General features: G+C 49.7%; 1 protein-coding gene across 1 annotated transcript; it reads left to right on the plus strand.

Moving 5' to 3' along the window:
* The first annotated feature begins 3097 nt into the window (after positions 1-3097).
* On the plus strand, positions 3098-14799 carry RBM38 (RNA binding motif protein 38). The gene is made up of 4 exons (XM_042834442.1): positions 3098-3309; positions 3656-3779; positions 4342-4396; positions 14363-14799. The coding sequence occupies exons 1-4, from the start codon at positions 3142-3144 to the stop codon at positions 14661-14663; spliced, it is 648 nt and encodes a 215-aa protein (XP_042690376.1). The 5' UTR covers positions 3098-3141; the 3' UTR covers positions 14664-14799.
* The last annotated feature ends 1748 nt before the right edge of the window (positions 14800-16547 follow it).

The raw sequence follows: 16547 nt of genomic DNA on the forward strand, positions 1-16547 counted from the left end.
TGGTCGTGGTGCGTTCAGGGCATCAAAGCAGAAAATCAGACAAAGGGCCCAGATGCAGAATTTCCTGCCATAACCTAAACCAAATGCCACTGAACGCAGCTTCCCCCAAGGTCTCCCTGCAACACTGCTGCTCACAGCCGAGCTGGTGGCCAGCATCCAGGCAGAGCATTAGTAAAACTAACAGACCAAACTGTTCCCACACTAAGTCCCTTGCTCTTGAGCTAACTTATTTAACTGCTGAGCATCTGAAAGGCATGTTTCATCTACTGTTGCAACAAGCAGTGAGTGGGTATCCATGACAAAATCCAAGGGCACTGCCCTGCAGCCACGAAGCCTTGGCTGAGCAGCAGCAGAAACTGGGAAAGGTCAGAGTTCCACAGTAGCACTGCTCCTTTCTAAAAATAAAGCCCATCAGTTTCTTAAGAAACGAGGGACATTCTTTAATAGCTTTCAGATCAGATGTGTGCTATCTCAGCACACTTCTCCCAAACAAAGGAGAAATGTACGTGAGGACAGTACCACTGAGCCTCACTGGCAGCTGTTTTGTCCATCCCTGCAAGAGAGGGACAGGAGCAGGGCAGGCTTAACAGCAAGCAGGGCACGGGGCTAGCTTTCTCCCTGCAATGAGTTTGCTATCTGCTTTTCTTTGATCCTGCTCTTGTGCTGTCAGGCACACAGCTCCCTCTGCCACCATTTGTTTTTGTTCCTTTAGTCAGGGACGTTTCTATGGTTCTGTACCTGTTTGATCTTACAGTGCCTTTGCTAAAGCTCCCAACAGACTCCGTGCACGTGGTCTGGTGACCTGCAGCTGCTCTGTGTTGGCTGTGGGATATGCTGCTGCTGGAGCCCACTGGGAGGAGCCTTTGTGTATCAGTTCTGCGTCAGCCTTAAGGAGTAGATGAACGTGAGTAGAAGTATATTAATGTAAGTAAGAAATCAGTGAGTTTTCTTAACTATGTTATCACGAAATTAATCTTCCCAGTGTGTATTAGGATAGGATGCTCTGGATGTGCCATACAATTCACATAAATCAGGAGTACGGACAGTTGCACACTGCTGCCAGATAGGACTTTTATTGCCTCTGTGTTGGGTGACCGGTGTACTTTTAGTTCTTAATAACTGCACAGAGCTTCATAGAGCTGTGCAATAACACGTATCAGATCTGCATTGCTGCTTCTGTGACTTTTTGCTTGCAGTCATCTCTCAGCTTTGTGCTGAGCGTTGCCCAGTGTTCCCAAAGCAGCTCTGTAGTCGGAGATACATCCCATGTCTGCAGGAGTTGACCGAAGAAGCTCAAAACACGCTCTTCTCAGGTATTCCTCTTATCATAATAAAAGCATGGGAAAATCAGCTCCTGCAGCTTTGATCTGCTGGCTGAATCAAATCGCTTGGTGTTAGGGGGAGGCCAGCTCCCCCCGAAATTAAAGTAATTATATGTATCTCTATAATATATACATAGACACTTATTTTTTCTATTATAGATATATAAGCTCTTGTAAAGCTACTCTTACTCACTTTCTTTCTCTTTTCCTTTCCACTGTGTTTGGGTAACATCTCAGGCTGTGTTTGTAATAGCTGCATCATGAGACAGGAGATTTCATTTCCCGTCCTGCTTGCAGGCTGTGGCACAGCAAATGTGTGCTCCCCCACCCCACAGTGCCAGTGGTACCGTGGGATTCAGAGCGAGGATTGAATCCTCATTTCTTTCTTCTCTTCTGACTGCAGAGAGCTCCCATTGCTGTCTCCACGAAAGAAGAGGAATTGGGTCTCATCCTGAGAGAGAGGTGGGGTGCAGTGAGGCAGAAAAGAGAACAGTGTGTGTGATGGTTTTTGTTCTGATGGGTTTGAGTGTCAAGAGCTGAGATGTTTGTGGTGGCTTTCAAGGACTCCAGGAGCCTTGCCTTCCTTGGGGCAGGAGTCCATGTGCATGGTTTGAATCTCTGCCGCCACGTGGAGCAGAGTGAGGGCTGTTAAGGGCTGGTGATTGAATGCCAACTAGGTTGTTACTCACCGAGGGTGGCCCAGAGGGCAGTTTGTGGGGGAAGTCATGCAGGCATAGGGCAACGATGCAGTGTCACAGAGGTGCGGCTCCCGCTGCGTTCTGACCCCTGAGATGTGCCCTGGCTGTGGGCTGTGTTGCTGGGAGCCAATGGCTGATGGTCCCTGGCTGCTCCTTGTTCAGAGGGTGCTGCTGCTGTGGGATGCTGGCTGTGCCAGCTCAGCTCCATCTGCCTCTACAGCAATCAGTGGAAATGTGTCTTAGCCTTAAGGTCTGGGGCTTTAGGAATGAAAAGCTTAACGGCTTTCCTTTCTTCTCTTACGGAGCATAGGATGTTTAGAGCTATGGAAGCAGTGCAAGAAAAAATATTAATGAATAACGATGGAGTGCAACCTTAATGCATTCCTTTCTCTTGAAATAACTGGCTTTTCTCTGTGGGCTCTGTAGAAGAAACATCTGTAGAGGCCGAGTCTGTTCAGAAGCCAAAGGATGGAGTCAGACCCTTCAATGGTTTTCTCGCTAAAATGTTACCCCTGCGTTTAGTGCCCGGCAAAACTCCTCCTTCTGCCCCACTCTAAAACCATAACGCAGGATGAGCCGAAGGCTCCGAGGCTCCGGCTGATGGAAACCGGGGCGTGGGAGCTGCGGCGGTGAAGGGGTGCGGTGCGGTGTTGTTCGGTGCGGTGCGGTGTTGTTTGGTGCGGTGCAGGAGACCCCCGCCCTCGCAGTGCAGCAGGAGGAGGCGGGCGGTGCCGGCGGCGCGCCCGAGGCGGGCTGTGTAGCGGCACTCGGCTCTCGGCCCCCGGCGCCCTTCGGCCCTCCCTCCCTTCCTCCGGGGCCGCCGCCGGTGCCCGGCGGGCGCAGGGCCGGACTACGCGCCCCGAGCGCCTCTGCGCGGCGGCGGTGCGGCGCGGGGCGGGGCCGGGCGCGGCCCTACAAAGGCGGCGGTGCGGCGCGCGGCCGATACTCACCGGCACCGGCGGGCGGGGAGGGCGGGCGGCGCCCGCGCTGACGGGACAAAGCGCGGCCATGAGCCCGCTGTAGGCCGCTGGGAGCCGCCGCCGCCTCCAGGGAGGGAGGGAGGGAGGGAGGGGGTTCTGGCCGCGGGTGGATGCCGGTTGCGGCCGGCCGCGCCCGGCACCATGCACACCGTGCAGAAGGACACTACCTTCACCAAGATCTTCGTCGGGGGGCTGCCCTACCACACCACCGACTCCTCCCTCAGGAAGTACTTCGAAGTCTTCGGGGACATCGAGGAGGCGGTGGTGATCACCGACCGGCAGACGGGCAAATCCCGGGGATACGGCTTTGTAAGTGCCGCCGCTGCGCTGCGGGCCGGGCTGCGCGCGGGCGAAGGGCGCGGTGCGGTGCGGTGCCGGTAACGCTCCGTGCGTCCCCCAGAGTCCTCGCTCTGCTGGGACTGCCGGGACCGGCCCCGCTAAGTGCCCTAACGGAGCGCCAGGAAGGCGAGGAGAGCCGCCGGCTGAGGGCAGCTCGGTGCGGGGCACGCAGCCCGTTTGGGCACGGGGCGCTCCGAGGAGCGGAGCGGAGCTGAGCGCCGGACCGAAGCGCGGCGGTAAACAAAGCGGTCCGGGCGCCCGTTGGCGGAGCGCTGCCGAGGCGCGGTCGCTACAAACGACGCGGTTGTCCTTCCAGGTAACCATGGCGGACAGAGCCGCGGCTGAGCGAGCGTGCAAAGACCCCAACCCTATCATCGATGGCAGGAAAGCAAACGTGAACCTGGCGTATCTGGGAGCAAAGCCGAGGAGTATTCAAACCGGTGAGGAGCCCGAGAGGTCCGTCCCTCTCTTGTTAGGTTGCTGCGGCACGGAAGGAGTGCTCGGGCTGATCGGCACGCTGCCTGCTCGCCCCTGGGTGCTGCTGGTGGAGGACGCGCTGTGGTCGTGTTACCTCTGTGCCGTATCCATTACTGTACCTGTTACACCAGCACAGCGCACCCAAGTTCACGTAACTGAGTTAAAGCCCTTTTCTTCTGCGGCCGATCTGTTTTCCTGCTCTCCCCTCCGTTACGTCAGCGTTAGCACCGAGATCCATTTCAGCGTTTTGCCCTGGGGTTTAATTTTACCCGCGGTGCTGGGCGGTAGATGAGGTGTTGTGCCCGTTGTCTGTGCTGATGACTGCACTCGTGCACCATTCTTTAATCTGAATCCCCATCTGCTGTGCGCTGTGCACCAAACGAATTTGCTCCTAAACGGGGCTCTAAGTTTGCTCACGCACGCAGCACACAAAATGGATGTGTGTTGGTCTGATGTTGTGTGTGCTGAGCCGCAGGGCACAGTGGGTGCCATTCGGTCATATTGTTTTCCTGAATGTTTTTTCAGGTTTTACCATAGGTGTGCAGCAGCTCCACCCAGCCTTCATCCAGAGACCCTTTGGGTAAGTGGATGTTGTTTCTTAACAGTTGGGTGGAAATCAGATTCGCAAATCAGCTTCCTCATTATTTAAAATGCGTGAAACGAGCCGGGAGAGGGGAGTTGCAACAGCTGTTGTAAATGCTGGGAGTGCTTTATTTCTGGTGGAGATTTCAGAAGTTTTGTGCATTTGTCAGCTTTTGTATAATTCCCAAAGATCCTCCTTTATCCTCAGTAAGTCTCAGTCACAGCAGACCCGGCGCGCTGCTCGCTGCTTTGCCAGCGTCAAGAATTCACGCGAATTCAGATATATGGAAAGTAGTTTCTCTGTTGCAGTACTTAAGGTGTCAAAGCAATTAAGCAAATTCTGTTCTCATGTTTCTCAAATAAGAGCTGCTTCCTCTGCGCCGTTTCCCACGTAATAATGCTTGGGGTACAGTTTTATCCTAGAAAACAAATTGCATTGGAAACAAAGTCTGTTACTTAATGAAAGTAACACTAGGTCAAAAATTGATTTTGGACAGATGTTATACAAGGCTTGAATAGTCTGCAAAAGTGGGCTTTTGTCTGCTGTTTTCAATAGCTTATACCATCCCTGCTCGGTTAGAAAAGTCCTCTTTTTATACATCTAATAGGATCTGGCAGCTGCTCGGGAAAAGACAAGTGTGCTTCACGAGAACAATAGTGACTGTCATACTGCCTTCATTTAACTGTTTAATGATTGATGCCTTTCCTTTTCTATGCTATTTCAGAAAGTGAATATTGATAAGGTTTTTTATTATTATTTTCTAAGAGCATTAAGAAAGTAGTGCATTTTGTAAGGCTTTTGAGCACCTCTCTGTTGTAGTTTTTATGTGACAAATATAAATAGATGGGATTTTGGCCTTTGTCAACAGAAATATTTCATCCCTTCCCTGTTTTCTGTTTGTAGCACTTCTTGTGCCTTTTTTGAGGGATGAGGGCGAAGAAAAAAAAAAAACGAGCTAACAACAAAATAGAAACTTTCTCTCCTCTGCCCTCACGCCTGCAGTTGCCAACTGCCTGGGTAATCTCATTCCAGTGAGTTTATGGGTGCAAGAGGCTGTGTTGCCACAATAGCGCACTCCCAGTGTACGCGTTGTGCACAGTTCAAACATGCCAGTTTTCATAAGTGGTCACAGCTCTGTTGGAAGGACTTGAAGAACATCTGTCATGAAACGAAGAGGAGTTTTTCTGTGTGTGAGAGCCACAATAGCACGGATAGAGAAGCTGTTGTTCTTCGGGAGTGTTGGGAGTTACAGCAGCTTTCGGAGCCTTGGAGGTAGGCAGCGCCTCTGAGATGTGACCACCAGAAGCTTTCCAAAATGCATGAGAGCACACAGTAGAGCTGGGTGATAAAGCCCAGCATGTTATGAGGTTTTTCATGAGCAAACAGGCGAGGTGTGCAGGCAGGAGCTGACCCTTGCCTATTCCCCATGCAGACGATCTGCTGTTCCTTCGTGTGCCTCCCAGCAGCCACAGCTCTGCGGCTGTGGAAAACGTGGTTTTTCTTTTTGAGCAGTTCACTTCTGAGCTTCAAATCCAGAAAAATGTGGGATCGAGTGAGTAGGTGTTCCCTGTGATCTAGGCGGCTCCTGTTCCAGTTCTTGGTTTCATCATTAAGCCAGCAGAGCTGCACTTGGTGCATGCAGCAGAGAGCACTATAAATTATTTATCAGTTGCCAAGAGACAGGAACCAGGAGACCAGAGGGGTGGAAGGAGAGAGGATTATATATCGTTATTTGCAAGCATCGGTAAACATGAATTTCGTTGCATTCAGTCACCACTGGAGCAGAATGGCTAGAAATGTGGGTTTGGCAGAACGTGGAGCCATTTACCTGAGCACCACGGCTGGGGCTGTTCTGTGACTTCTGAGCACAGCATCAGGTGCTCAGTCAAGCAGTGGGGCTTGGCTGCCAGTTTTCCCTTTGTGTTGTCATTAGATCAGCAGAAACAAGAGCCTGCCAGGCTCTGCTCTCGTATTCCCTTGAACTCACGATGTTCTTTGTCCTCTGTGGGATCTGAGGATGGATGAGGAGTTTATCGGGGTCTGGCAGTCTTTGGAAGTGCGGCCAACTTGCTGTTGCTCATTTGCTGTCCACATTGTAGAGCGAATCCTGGTCTTCCCCAAACAGAACTCTCTATTTTCTCTGCTTTGCTGCACACAAGGTGTTGCAGGGTTCTCCCTCCTGTACCTTCTGTCTCTGCAGAATGTTTGCATCCAGGGATTGCCATAGAGTTTCCAAGTGACGATTGTTTATGGGACGTGGGGTATTATGTGTGCAAGCTGGATGTGGCAAGGAAGAAATGAATGAACAGCTCATGATCTATGAGGCAGTTAGATAGGAGAAAACAAGCCACAAAATGCAGGTTTTTTGGTAAAACGTGAATGGAAACTATGATGAAAGTTACCCAAACATTAGTAAAGATTATTTATAAACCGAAGGCTTCCCCACAGCCCCAGGGACCCAAATGCAGCTGTAAATATTGCCCAGGGTATGCGGAACAGAAAGAGAAACCATGAGGAGCCTCTCTCCTTCCTCCTGCTGTCCTGGCAGGGGAGGCACACAGCAGACAGCACGGAGTCGGTAGTAAATCCTGTTTTGAAAGTAGGCTCTGGGCTGTCGTAACTGGAGATCTTAACAGTAATGTGAGGTGAGGGATGTGGTTGTGTCAGGGTGACTTGGAGATCTGGCTTCTGGGGTTAGGGAAGCAGCCCTGGGGGCTCAGTCTGTGGCTTATAGGTTGCACTTGGCTTGGGGGCAGGTGGGAGTGCCCCAGCGTTTGCCTGCGGTTACCAGCTGGCATGGAGCTGTGTTTATGTGACCAGAGGATGGGAAGACTCTGTAGATGGACTTATGTCTTACTGCTGAAATGTCCCTATAAAGAAATTTTGAGAAATATCTGAAGCATCTTTGGAAGCTGCTAAGAGTACCTGCATAGGCTGCTTGGCCAGGAGCATTGGTGATGTGGCAGAGCTGCCTTGTGCTCCCATTGTGGTCCTCTTCTCTGGGACTCCTCCTCAGGGGAGGTTCAGGTTGGATATTAGAAAAGATTTCTTCTCACAGCAGTCAGGCACTGGCACAGGCTGCCCAGGGAAGTGGTGGAGTTGCCACCCCTGAGGTTTTCAAGGTGCATGTAGATGTGACACTGAGGGACGTGCTTCGGTGGAGGAGGCTCGGCGGTTGGACTGGGTAATCTTGATGTCTTTCCTAGCCATAATGATTCTGTGGCCCCACTCACTGCCCCAGGCTGGCTTGAGCCCTGCAGGGAGGGGGATTCCCTGGTTCTCCTCTTCCCAGCTGTGCTCTCAGCTCTGTATGCAGGCGGTGCATGGCAGCTGCATTCCTGTGGCTGTGTCTCAGCAAATGGGCTATCTGTGTGGGAGATCTACCAGTGGCTGAGTAAGTGACTGAGCTCTTGGAAACTTACAGCTGTCTCTTGCAGTATCCAGCTCTTTCCATATCTGCACATGAGATGTTGCTCCAGAGACTTCATCTCCCATCCTTCAGCAGTTGCTTATTTTGCTGGCCTGTGGTCCTGGGCAACACTGGAAATGGTGAAATCTCTGTGATTTTGACATTTCATGCATTGGTCTTGCTGCAGTGGGAAGTGAAGTGAAGGAGGTCCCTATCTGTGTCAGCCCACCTCCCTTGCAGCTGCTTATCCTTAAAACTTCTCTACTGAGTTCAAATTAAGAAGAAACAAACTTTCAGTGGCCAGAGGCACAGGCTGCCCTTGCTCTGTTCAGGCTGACAGCTGGCACCCCCGGCTCTGACTTTCATTGCACCACGTCCCAAAGCTGGCTTGCTGTGGGACCCCCGGCTGCTCTGCTGCTCCTGTGGGGCAGGCTCATCAGCACCTGTTGTGTGTCGCGTGCCAATAACATGAAAGCTTTGGGGGTGGGTGATTTCCTAAGAAACACTCAAATTTGTTTTCCAAATGGCTTCAGCTGCTAGTTCTCAGGCATGCTTGCTGCTATTCAGACCAAAAGATTCCCAGTCAGAAAGAACTCTTTATTTTTTTTTTTTTTGCTGTTTTTAAGAATAGACTTGTAGTTATAAATGGATCTGATGGCTTTGCAAACTAGGACGTCTACTTCAGGATGGCAAATGTTGGTACTGGGGCCAACGCCTTGGTGCTGTTGTTTTGGACGCAGTATTCTCATGTTCTGCATCTTTATAGAAGACACGAAGAGAGAACAGCCTGATATACTGACTGTATGTGTGGCTGTACAGCTGGGGTGCTGAGCTCAGGACAGCACTGGACCTTTCCTAGGGACCAAGCTGTTGATTCAGGCTTCACTGTGCTGTTCTGATGTATGTGAGGGAGAGCAGGGCTGAGCTGGCCCTGCCTTAGTCTCATTAAGATGTGGCTCAAGCTGTGCCCTCTCCTCTGCGTGGCTCTGTTGGTGGATTTACTGTTCTCCATCCCAAAGCAGTAGCAGCAGTGAACCAAGTCCTTTCTCCTGGCTGCAGGGAGCTAAGGAGCAGCAGCTGTAAGCCTGTCCTCTTCTGATCCATTGCCACTTTAATCCCAGGGCATCGGATTTGTGCACGTGCCTGAATTTTGAGAGCAGCCCAGCCTGTTCCTGATCTCGTCTTTCTTGAGCGCAGCTGCTGGCCGCTGGTCCCTCTGTGCTATTAAACACATGCCCAGTAATTCGAATGAGAAATGCAGCTCTGACCAGCCTGCTTCTGAGCTGGGGACAGCATGAGGGAACAGTTGTGCTGATAATTTGGTAGCAAGGACACTGGGTCACTTCTAAATACGACTTCTATAAAGAACTTCTTCCCCACAGATGGAGCAGGCTGCATACAAGAGCTAAATATACTTTATGATCACAAAAGATGAAAAGTCTTGGACCTCAGAGTGAAAATTTACTCTCCTGTTTCTTAATTTCTTGATCCCGTAAGCAGGATTGCACTGACCCTGATTCCCTGTGTGTGTCAGCTGCCCTGTGCCCTAGCTGGGGGCAGTCACTGAAGGCACAGCTGGCAGGAGACACCCCAGAAACACTTGAAATCAAATTTCTTTCTTGTCTGAGCAACTGCTTGTTTTATCCATTACCTATTTCTGATAAAAGAAAACCTATTACTTCACTGCTTCTTCTGTAGGTAAAGCACTTTGCTTCAAAATACTTTGTATATCCAGGAAAGAACTTTGATAAGCATGAAGATTTTAATTAAAAATCAGTGGAAAGAATCATACAAAAAGAAGCCTGCTAGAAATAGTCAGTTAAATGTAGGCAGCTTAATATATATATTATTATCAAGCTTGCCAGGTACTGGAGAAGACTTTAAAGATGTTTCTGTAGCTTTTGCACCTTCCCAAAATGCAGAGGAACATGGGAAAGCTCAGTTGAAAGTGGAATTTCTGGGGCTTCCTGGGCGTTAATCTCTCAGAGCCATTAGTTTTCCTCCTATGTGGACACAATGAACGTAGCATCCTACTGACTTTCTCTCCTTGATGCTGAAGGCACCTGCAGATGACTGAGGTGAAGAGTTTTCTGCTGCTCCAGTCAGTCTGTCTGTTTGGGCTGTGCTGATAACTGGATCGCTGACTGGCTGTGGATAAACTTCCATGTGGCTTTTTCCCTGGTGCCAGATGGCTCTTGTTTCAGGTCGATTTTATTTCCACCTCTTCTACCTGAGTGGTTTCCAGCCTGCTTTTCCAAATCTGTTTTTGGTTTGTCCCACTATACTTTTCTTTGGAATTACTACTGATTTTTCTTTTTCCCATGGGTGTGTGGGAGATGAGATGCAGAGGATAAAGCTGTGAATTGTTGAGCCTGGTTAACTGGTGGTGGAGCTCAGGATGTTACTCTCAGGCTCTTGGTTAAGAAAAAGGATTAGATCGTTGTAGGAGATGCGTTCTCGTCTTCGATAGGCATCCTCTTTCTGTTTACTTTTTTGTTTTTTCTTTTCCACACCTCTGCACTGGCTGTGCTTCCTGATGAAGGCGTGGATGGCATTTATTTTTATTTCTTTCTGTGGGATCCACCTTCATTAGTTTGCATCCCAAAGTCAAGATTAGCTAAGGCTGTAAAATGATGGCATCGCTGGGCTGTGTTGGGTTCTCAGCTGCTGCAGTGCTCCCTGTTCCCTATGGTGTTTTTTTTCCTGACAAAATGAAGTTAGTTTGAAATCATGAATGTTCATAATAATCATGAATAGTTGGCATTTGTATTTCTTAAGCAGTGGTTCTGGGGTGCTCAGCTATCAGTAGGGGTTATCACTGAATCCTGCAGTATGCTCACTTTCTGCTCTGTACTGATTCCTGCCTGGGACAGTGTTGCAGCAGGCTGCTCCTCGGCCATTGCCACCAGCACATTGTGGCAACCAAGCAGGAAACCCAGTATGTACCTGTTTCCAAAGGACTAGAGCAGGAAGAGCAGAAGACAGACAGGCAAATCAGTTACAAGATGAGCAGAATTTTTTTCTTTTTACCTTTTTTGGTGCTGATTTGTGTTTGTGTCACAGTACAGTAGGCAAGGGTACATACACAGCCTCAGTGGCTCGCCCTTGTCTGTTTGGAATCTGGCTGATGAGGCAGAAACCATTGACATTTCAATGCACGCTTTAATAGGGACATTTCAGGAATCAGAAGTCTGTCATGCCAGTGGTTGAAGCCCAGCCCAAGTCAGTAAATGCTGATGAACTGCACAGTGGTCAGTGCAGAATCAGTGTCCCAATCTGCATCAAACTGTTCTGCGTTGTGTTTGGATTTGAGAACAGGACTTGAATTTGTTGCATTTCTGCAGCCTGGCACTGTGGCTGTAGGCATTGCCCAGACACCAGTGTTTCACCCAGGGTTAAAGAGCCCAGGCAGCTCCTTGTGTGATGTGTGCTGTCCTTGTCCTTCAGGAACGTTGCTCCTGGGGCATTGGCCATGGCAGGATGTGTCTGTACCTCACTTACCACAGTGGTGCTGCACCACTTCAGCCAGGGGTTTTCTCAGAGCAGCTTTGGTCTGATGCACTTAGACTCACAAATTCTCTTCAAAACCTCTCTTCAAACCGATCACCCAGGCTATGGTTGGACATGTTACTTCTGTGCAGGCAGTTTTTACGTTGCTGTGGTACCTACCAGCTGGAGCCCAGCATCCCATGATATCACTGCTGGTGCTGTGTACCCAGAGGGCTCAAACACATCCGTCTGTCCTGGCATCACGTGTTGGGGCAGTGTGGGTGTCTCTGTAGCAGCTGACGGGTCAACGCTGGTGGAAATGGAGGCCAAATTCCTGGGGAAATGCTGCCGTTTGTGCCTGCAGTGGCAGACACAAAGGGCTCTGTTTCTTTTATTCTTCAAGGACTAAATGGCTGGCCATGGCAGTGGCATTTGTGTGCTGATCTGTGAGGCTGCCAAGAGCCCCGTGCCCCTTCTTGTTTACTAAGTGTCTGTGTGATGCTGTGTCCCTCCTGACAGAGGACTGCACTTGTCTCCCACCTTGGCAAAGGCAGCTCTTGTGTGGCTGGCGGAGCTCGAAGGGGCCAGGAGCTCCAGCTTTCTCAGACCAGCACACTTTGCAGGGGTCTGAGTGATTCTTGCTGGGCCTTCACCCCCATTGCCACCAATGGCATCAGCATCTGCTGCATCTGCTGGTGGGAGCAACGGGGGGTGGTGGCAATTGCTGCTCACCTGGGTGATGTTTCCTACTTGTGCTGTGCATTCTGGATGAAGTTCCCTTCTGGCTTGCAGGGCCTGTTGTGGAGGTGAGGAAAGCTGCAGGGAGGAAGGGGAGGCATGTGAACACATCTCATTCTGGAAGATGTTCAGGTTACAGTTTGCTGGTCTGTAGAAAAATACAGCACTCCAAAGGAGGGGGTTTTTTTTGTTTCTTTTTTTTTTTTTTTAAGATTTTTCAAATATAACAAAGGAGGGAAAGGTGTTTCAAGACCTTCTAGAGATGCTAAATGTAGCCAGCAGTTAACTTCGTCTGCTGTACTGGTTTTGTTGTCTTTGTAACTGCAAGTAATCCAAGTGACCTTATCTTGGGTTGACAAATGACTCTCCATCTATATGCTAATTCAGAAGCCCAAACTCCGTAATATCTGTAGTGAATCTCCTATAACTAAATGCTAGAAACCCACAGACCAGAAGAGCCTTCCCTTCACACAGAACGTGATGCTGGAGTTTTTTCAGTGCAGTAAACTGATGTGTGATGCGTGCCTGTGTATGCGCTGAGCTGGGATTTATTTCTGGAAGCAGGGTACAAGAATACTCCTTGTCTTGTTAGCTAATGGTGCTTTTTATTCGAAGAGGCACTGAAGAGATGGAAACTTTCCTTGCTGAGGAAGTAGCAGTCTAGGATGTTGCAGGCTCGCTGTCTCTTTGGAGCATGCTTCAAGAGGAGCCATGTGCTTAGAGACAGCCCCTGGAGCATGCACTCACATGGGGTGTAGCTTTGATGGATTTCCCAGAGGCTGTCAGCCCAGCCGGGTCATTCCACAGGCAAGGCTCGATGGCCCAAGGAAGAGGCCATCTGCTGCAATCCGATGCGAGCACGGGACATTGAGCCTGAGGTCTGAGCTCTGGTGGGAGCTTCTGACTGAGCCATGCTGGTCTTAATTTGGATCACAACTGCAACAAAAATGATTCAGTGAACGTCTGTCACCTCATTTCATTCTTGTTAGTCACTGGCTGATACTGGGTACTGTGTATTTCTGGACTGAAAGGCTCCCTGTGAGCTCTGGAGGTGGCCATTGCATTTAATCAGCCACGCATGGGGGTGCTGCTCCCCGCCATGCATCCTGCCCCATGCCTGTGCTGCCACCTCCTTTCATCTGAGGAGGGAGAGTTGTTGAGAGGAGGAAGGATAGCAATCATTCTCTCATAGTGCAAATTGCCTACAGAAAAAAACAGTGTGCGAGTGGCAAAACAAGAGAAAGATCAGATAACGTGTGTGCTTGTTTGGGGAAAGCCTTTCTCCTGCCTGAAGAGCGGGTGAAAGCATCCAGTGCTGGCTGGAGAGCAAATGGGAACAGCCCCATAGCTGCTGGCAGGGGCAGCCCCAGGGCACTGAAGGCACTGCTGAGGCCCTGGGCAGTGCTCAGATGGGGTGAGGGAGTGAGAGGCCCTGCAGAAGCTTCCAGGCCACGGCTGGGGCAGCGCACGGGGTTCTGCTGCCCTATTTCTGACAGGGATCAAATGGGAGAGTGGGTCCCTGAGCAGCTGAGCTCCGCTTCGCAAAGTGCTTCAGGCATGCAGCAGCCTGCAGTGTGTGAAAAGCCTGTGGGAGGCTTTTAAAAGTGGTCGCGTTTGAAAATGCACTGTCACACATCCACACAACAGTCCCCCAAATGCTTGAATCTGCATAAGCGTGGTGCAGTTATACCTTGGTTTTTGTTTGCCAAAGCAAGTGGGATTTGGGGGTGGGGATGAGGAGCTGTCTGTGGGTCACTGCTGCCACTCAGTGCAGCACGGCAGTCCGATGGAGAGCCTTTGCACATGGATGGCACCTCTTGGGGCACGGGGCACTGCTTTTTGGTTGTAACGTGCTGTCAGCTACTATTTTGGCAGCCCCAAATCTTCTCATGGGCATTTCCTTCTGTTTTTATGTATTTATTCATTTATTTATTAGTTGCTTATTAGCATTTCCTAACAAACGAGTAGGCAGTCCTGCATTAAGCATCCCCAGGATGGCTCGGTCTGTGCACAGCTCGGTTCCTGCCAGCAGCAACTCAAGGTACAGACCGGTGATCCTGGAGTGCTGCTCTGACCCAACGGCCACCAAAGAGCATGACGGGGGGGAAGAAAACCAGAAAGAATATCTCGTGTTTTACAACAAACACATTGTAGCGTTGCCCTAAACATCCCATGTTATGGAAACACCAGCCTAAATGTGTGCTAACTGATAACAGTGAGGAAGGCCTGGGGAACAGCCCATGGGGCACGGGGAGGGAGCGTGGAGGTGACGGGCAGGGACACGCGGGCCGGACCCCTCACTCACCCCTCTCCCTTTGCTCCCACAGACTCACGCCTCACTATGTTTACCCCCAAGCTATCATTCAGCCCAGCGTGGTGATCCCCACCCCCGTGCAGTCCATCGCATCTCCCTACATCGACTACACCGCCGCCAGCCAAGCCTACTCCCAGTACACCACAGCTGCCTACGACCAGTACCCCTACGCTGCCTCTCCCGCCGCGGGCTTTGTGGGTTATGGCTACACGGGGGCTGTGCAGCCCCCCATCACCGCCAGCACCCCGGCAGCGCCCGCCACCGCCTTTGTGCAGTACCAGCCCCAGCAGCTGCAGCCCGACCGCATGCAGTGAGCCCGCCTTGCTGGGACAAGTCCTTTGCAATGGAAGGAGACAATTAGGACAACAAAAGCAACGGCAAAAGAGAAAAAGAAAAAAAAACAAGAAGAAAAAAACCCCACAAAACAGAACCAAGATGCAAAAAACAAAAACAAAAACAAAAAAAACAAAAACAAAAAAAATCCCAAAACAAACATAAAAAAAAACAAGGAAAAAAAGAAGTCGCCCTGACCTGTCTCCCATTTATTTAGGTGCATATCAATACCTAAGCTATTTCTAGTGTTACGGGCAAACCCAAAGCCTCGCAGTCTGACTGTGCTCACGAAGAAGGACTTCGGGTAAGTTGTTTTTCAATCTGGACAGATCGCGTCTTGAAGATGTTCTTGAAGTGACTGAAATGATTCACAGGAAAACTGCAGCTCCTCGCACATGTCGCAGGCTGCTTCCATCACCTGTGGGCTTCTTTCTGCCCCCCCCAGCCCTCCTCATCGAACCTGCAATTTTCTTATTTACTGTTGAGGTACAGAGGTACTCGGAGAACGTGGAGAAAAGCAATCTTATTTTTTGGTTGTACAAAAACTTTGTAATACTCAGAGATGCCTTACAGAGAAAAAAAAAAAAAAAAAAAGAAAAACTATTTTTTAATATTTATTGCGATTTTATTCGCATGAGCTGTGAATTGCAGACAGAAGAATAGTAGTAAGTATCTGCCTTGTTTAATTCTCATTTTACTAAATTATTGTACGTAGTTAAAAGTTCCTAAGTAATTGCTGAATCACTTCAACTTGCAAGAGGGAATATCAGCTCGAGGGAGGGCCGAATATTCCTTTAGTCAACGCACTGTACTATTTTCTTATTGTAATTGTTACTCTGTTAAGATTATCTCAAATTTAGGTATATTTTTAAAATGCAAAAAAAAAAAAAAAAAAAAAAGAGAAAAAAAAAAAAAAACAACCAAGAATACCGAACATTTTGTCTACTTCAGTAGATCTTTTGTTACAATGCTGCAAACTATGGAGACATTTACAGTATTTATGTCAGAGATTTGGGGCTGTTGGCCAGCTAAGCTTAGGAGAATATCATGAGTGGAGCAAAAGGAAGAAAGGTGTTATTCACTGAACAAATGAGTAAACGTGACCTTTTTATGCTTATAACGCAACAGCCAAATAAAGGAAGAGAACAGGCAATGTAAGTTAAGTGCATTTCTACAAAGAACAGCAATAAACTATTTTAACTTTTAAAGTGAATGGATACTGTTACGGAGTCATGTTTGCTTGGCTGGAGTGCATTAGGGTGTATCAAACCAAGCTGTTGCAGCTGGCCTCTGTCTGCGATGTGCCAGGGTGGGACCTCAGCCCAGCACTGCGTTGTGTGGTCACTACCTGAGCACAGCACGCACTGTTGGTTGCTCTGTCTTTCCCTGTGGCTCTCGGCAGCTGGGGCTTTCTGAGCTCTGGGAGCATCGTGCTGGGGCTGTGCTTGGGCACAGGTGCTTGAGCACAGGCAGTGTGTGTGGAGCAGGGCAGATGGGTGCTGAGCCTGTGCAGCAGTGCTTACACCTCGTGTAGCCTCAGTGCAAAGCCAGGCAGCTGCCATCCCATCCCAGCCCAGAGCTCTCAGGCAGCAGGCAGTGTTCTGCCCCAGCCCTGCCTCAGTCTATGGGCTGCAGAGGTGCCTGCATCCCCTGAACCTCCTGTGCATTGCTCACATGGCCACATGTGACTTGACCTCACTGACTTGCTTTAGAAATTTGGTTTTCAGATTTTGACAATTAGGAATTTCCAATATTTGTTTTTAAAAGTAAATAAAATGATTCTGTTTGAACACGACAGCAATCTATTTAATCTCTGCAAAGGCGAGGGCAGGACTGGTGCCAAGAAGTGTTGCGTCTTTGGCACC

The sequence above is a fragment of the Centrocercus urophasianus genome, unplaced genomic scaffold, assembly GCF_019232065.1.
Source record: "Centrocercus urophasianus isolate 14NV4802_14NV808 unplaced genomic scaffold, USGS_Curo_1.0 seq_46, whole genome shotgun sequence".
Classification (NCBI taxonomy): domain Eukaryota; kingdom Metazoa; phylum Chordata; class Aves; order Galliformes; family Phasianidae; genus Centrocercus; species Centrocercus urophasianus.

Excerpts from the sequence above, each read along its gene's own strand:
- RBM38 (XM_042834442.1), top strand. The coding sequence starts at position 3,142 with ATGCACACCGTGCAGAAGGACACTACCTTCACCAAGATCTTCGTCGGG. Across the intron at positions 3,310-3,655 it reads AATCCCGGGGATACGGCTTT|GTAACCATGGCGGACAGAGC; the intron begins GTAAGTGCCGCC and ends TTGTCCTTCCAG. Across the intron at positions 3,780-4,341 it reads GCCGAGGAGTATTCAAACCG|GTTTTACCATAGGTGTGCAG; the intron begins GTGAGGAGCCCG and ends ATGTTTTTTCAG.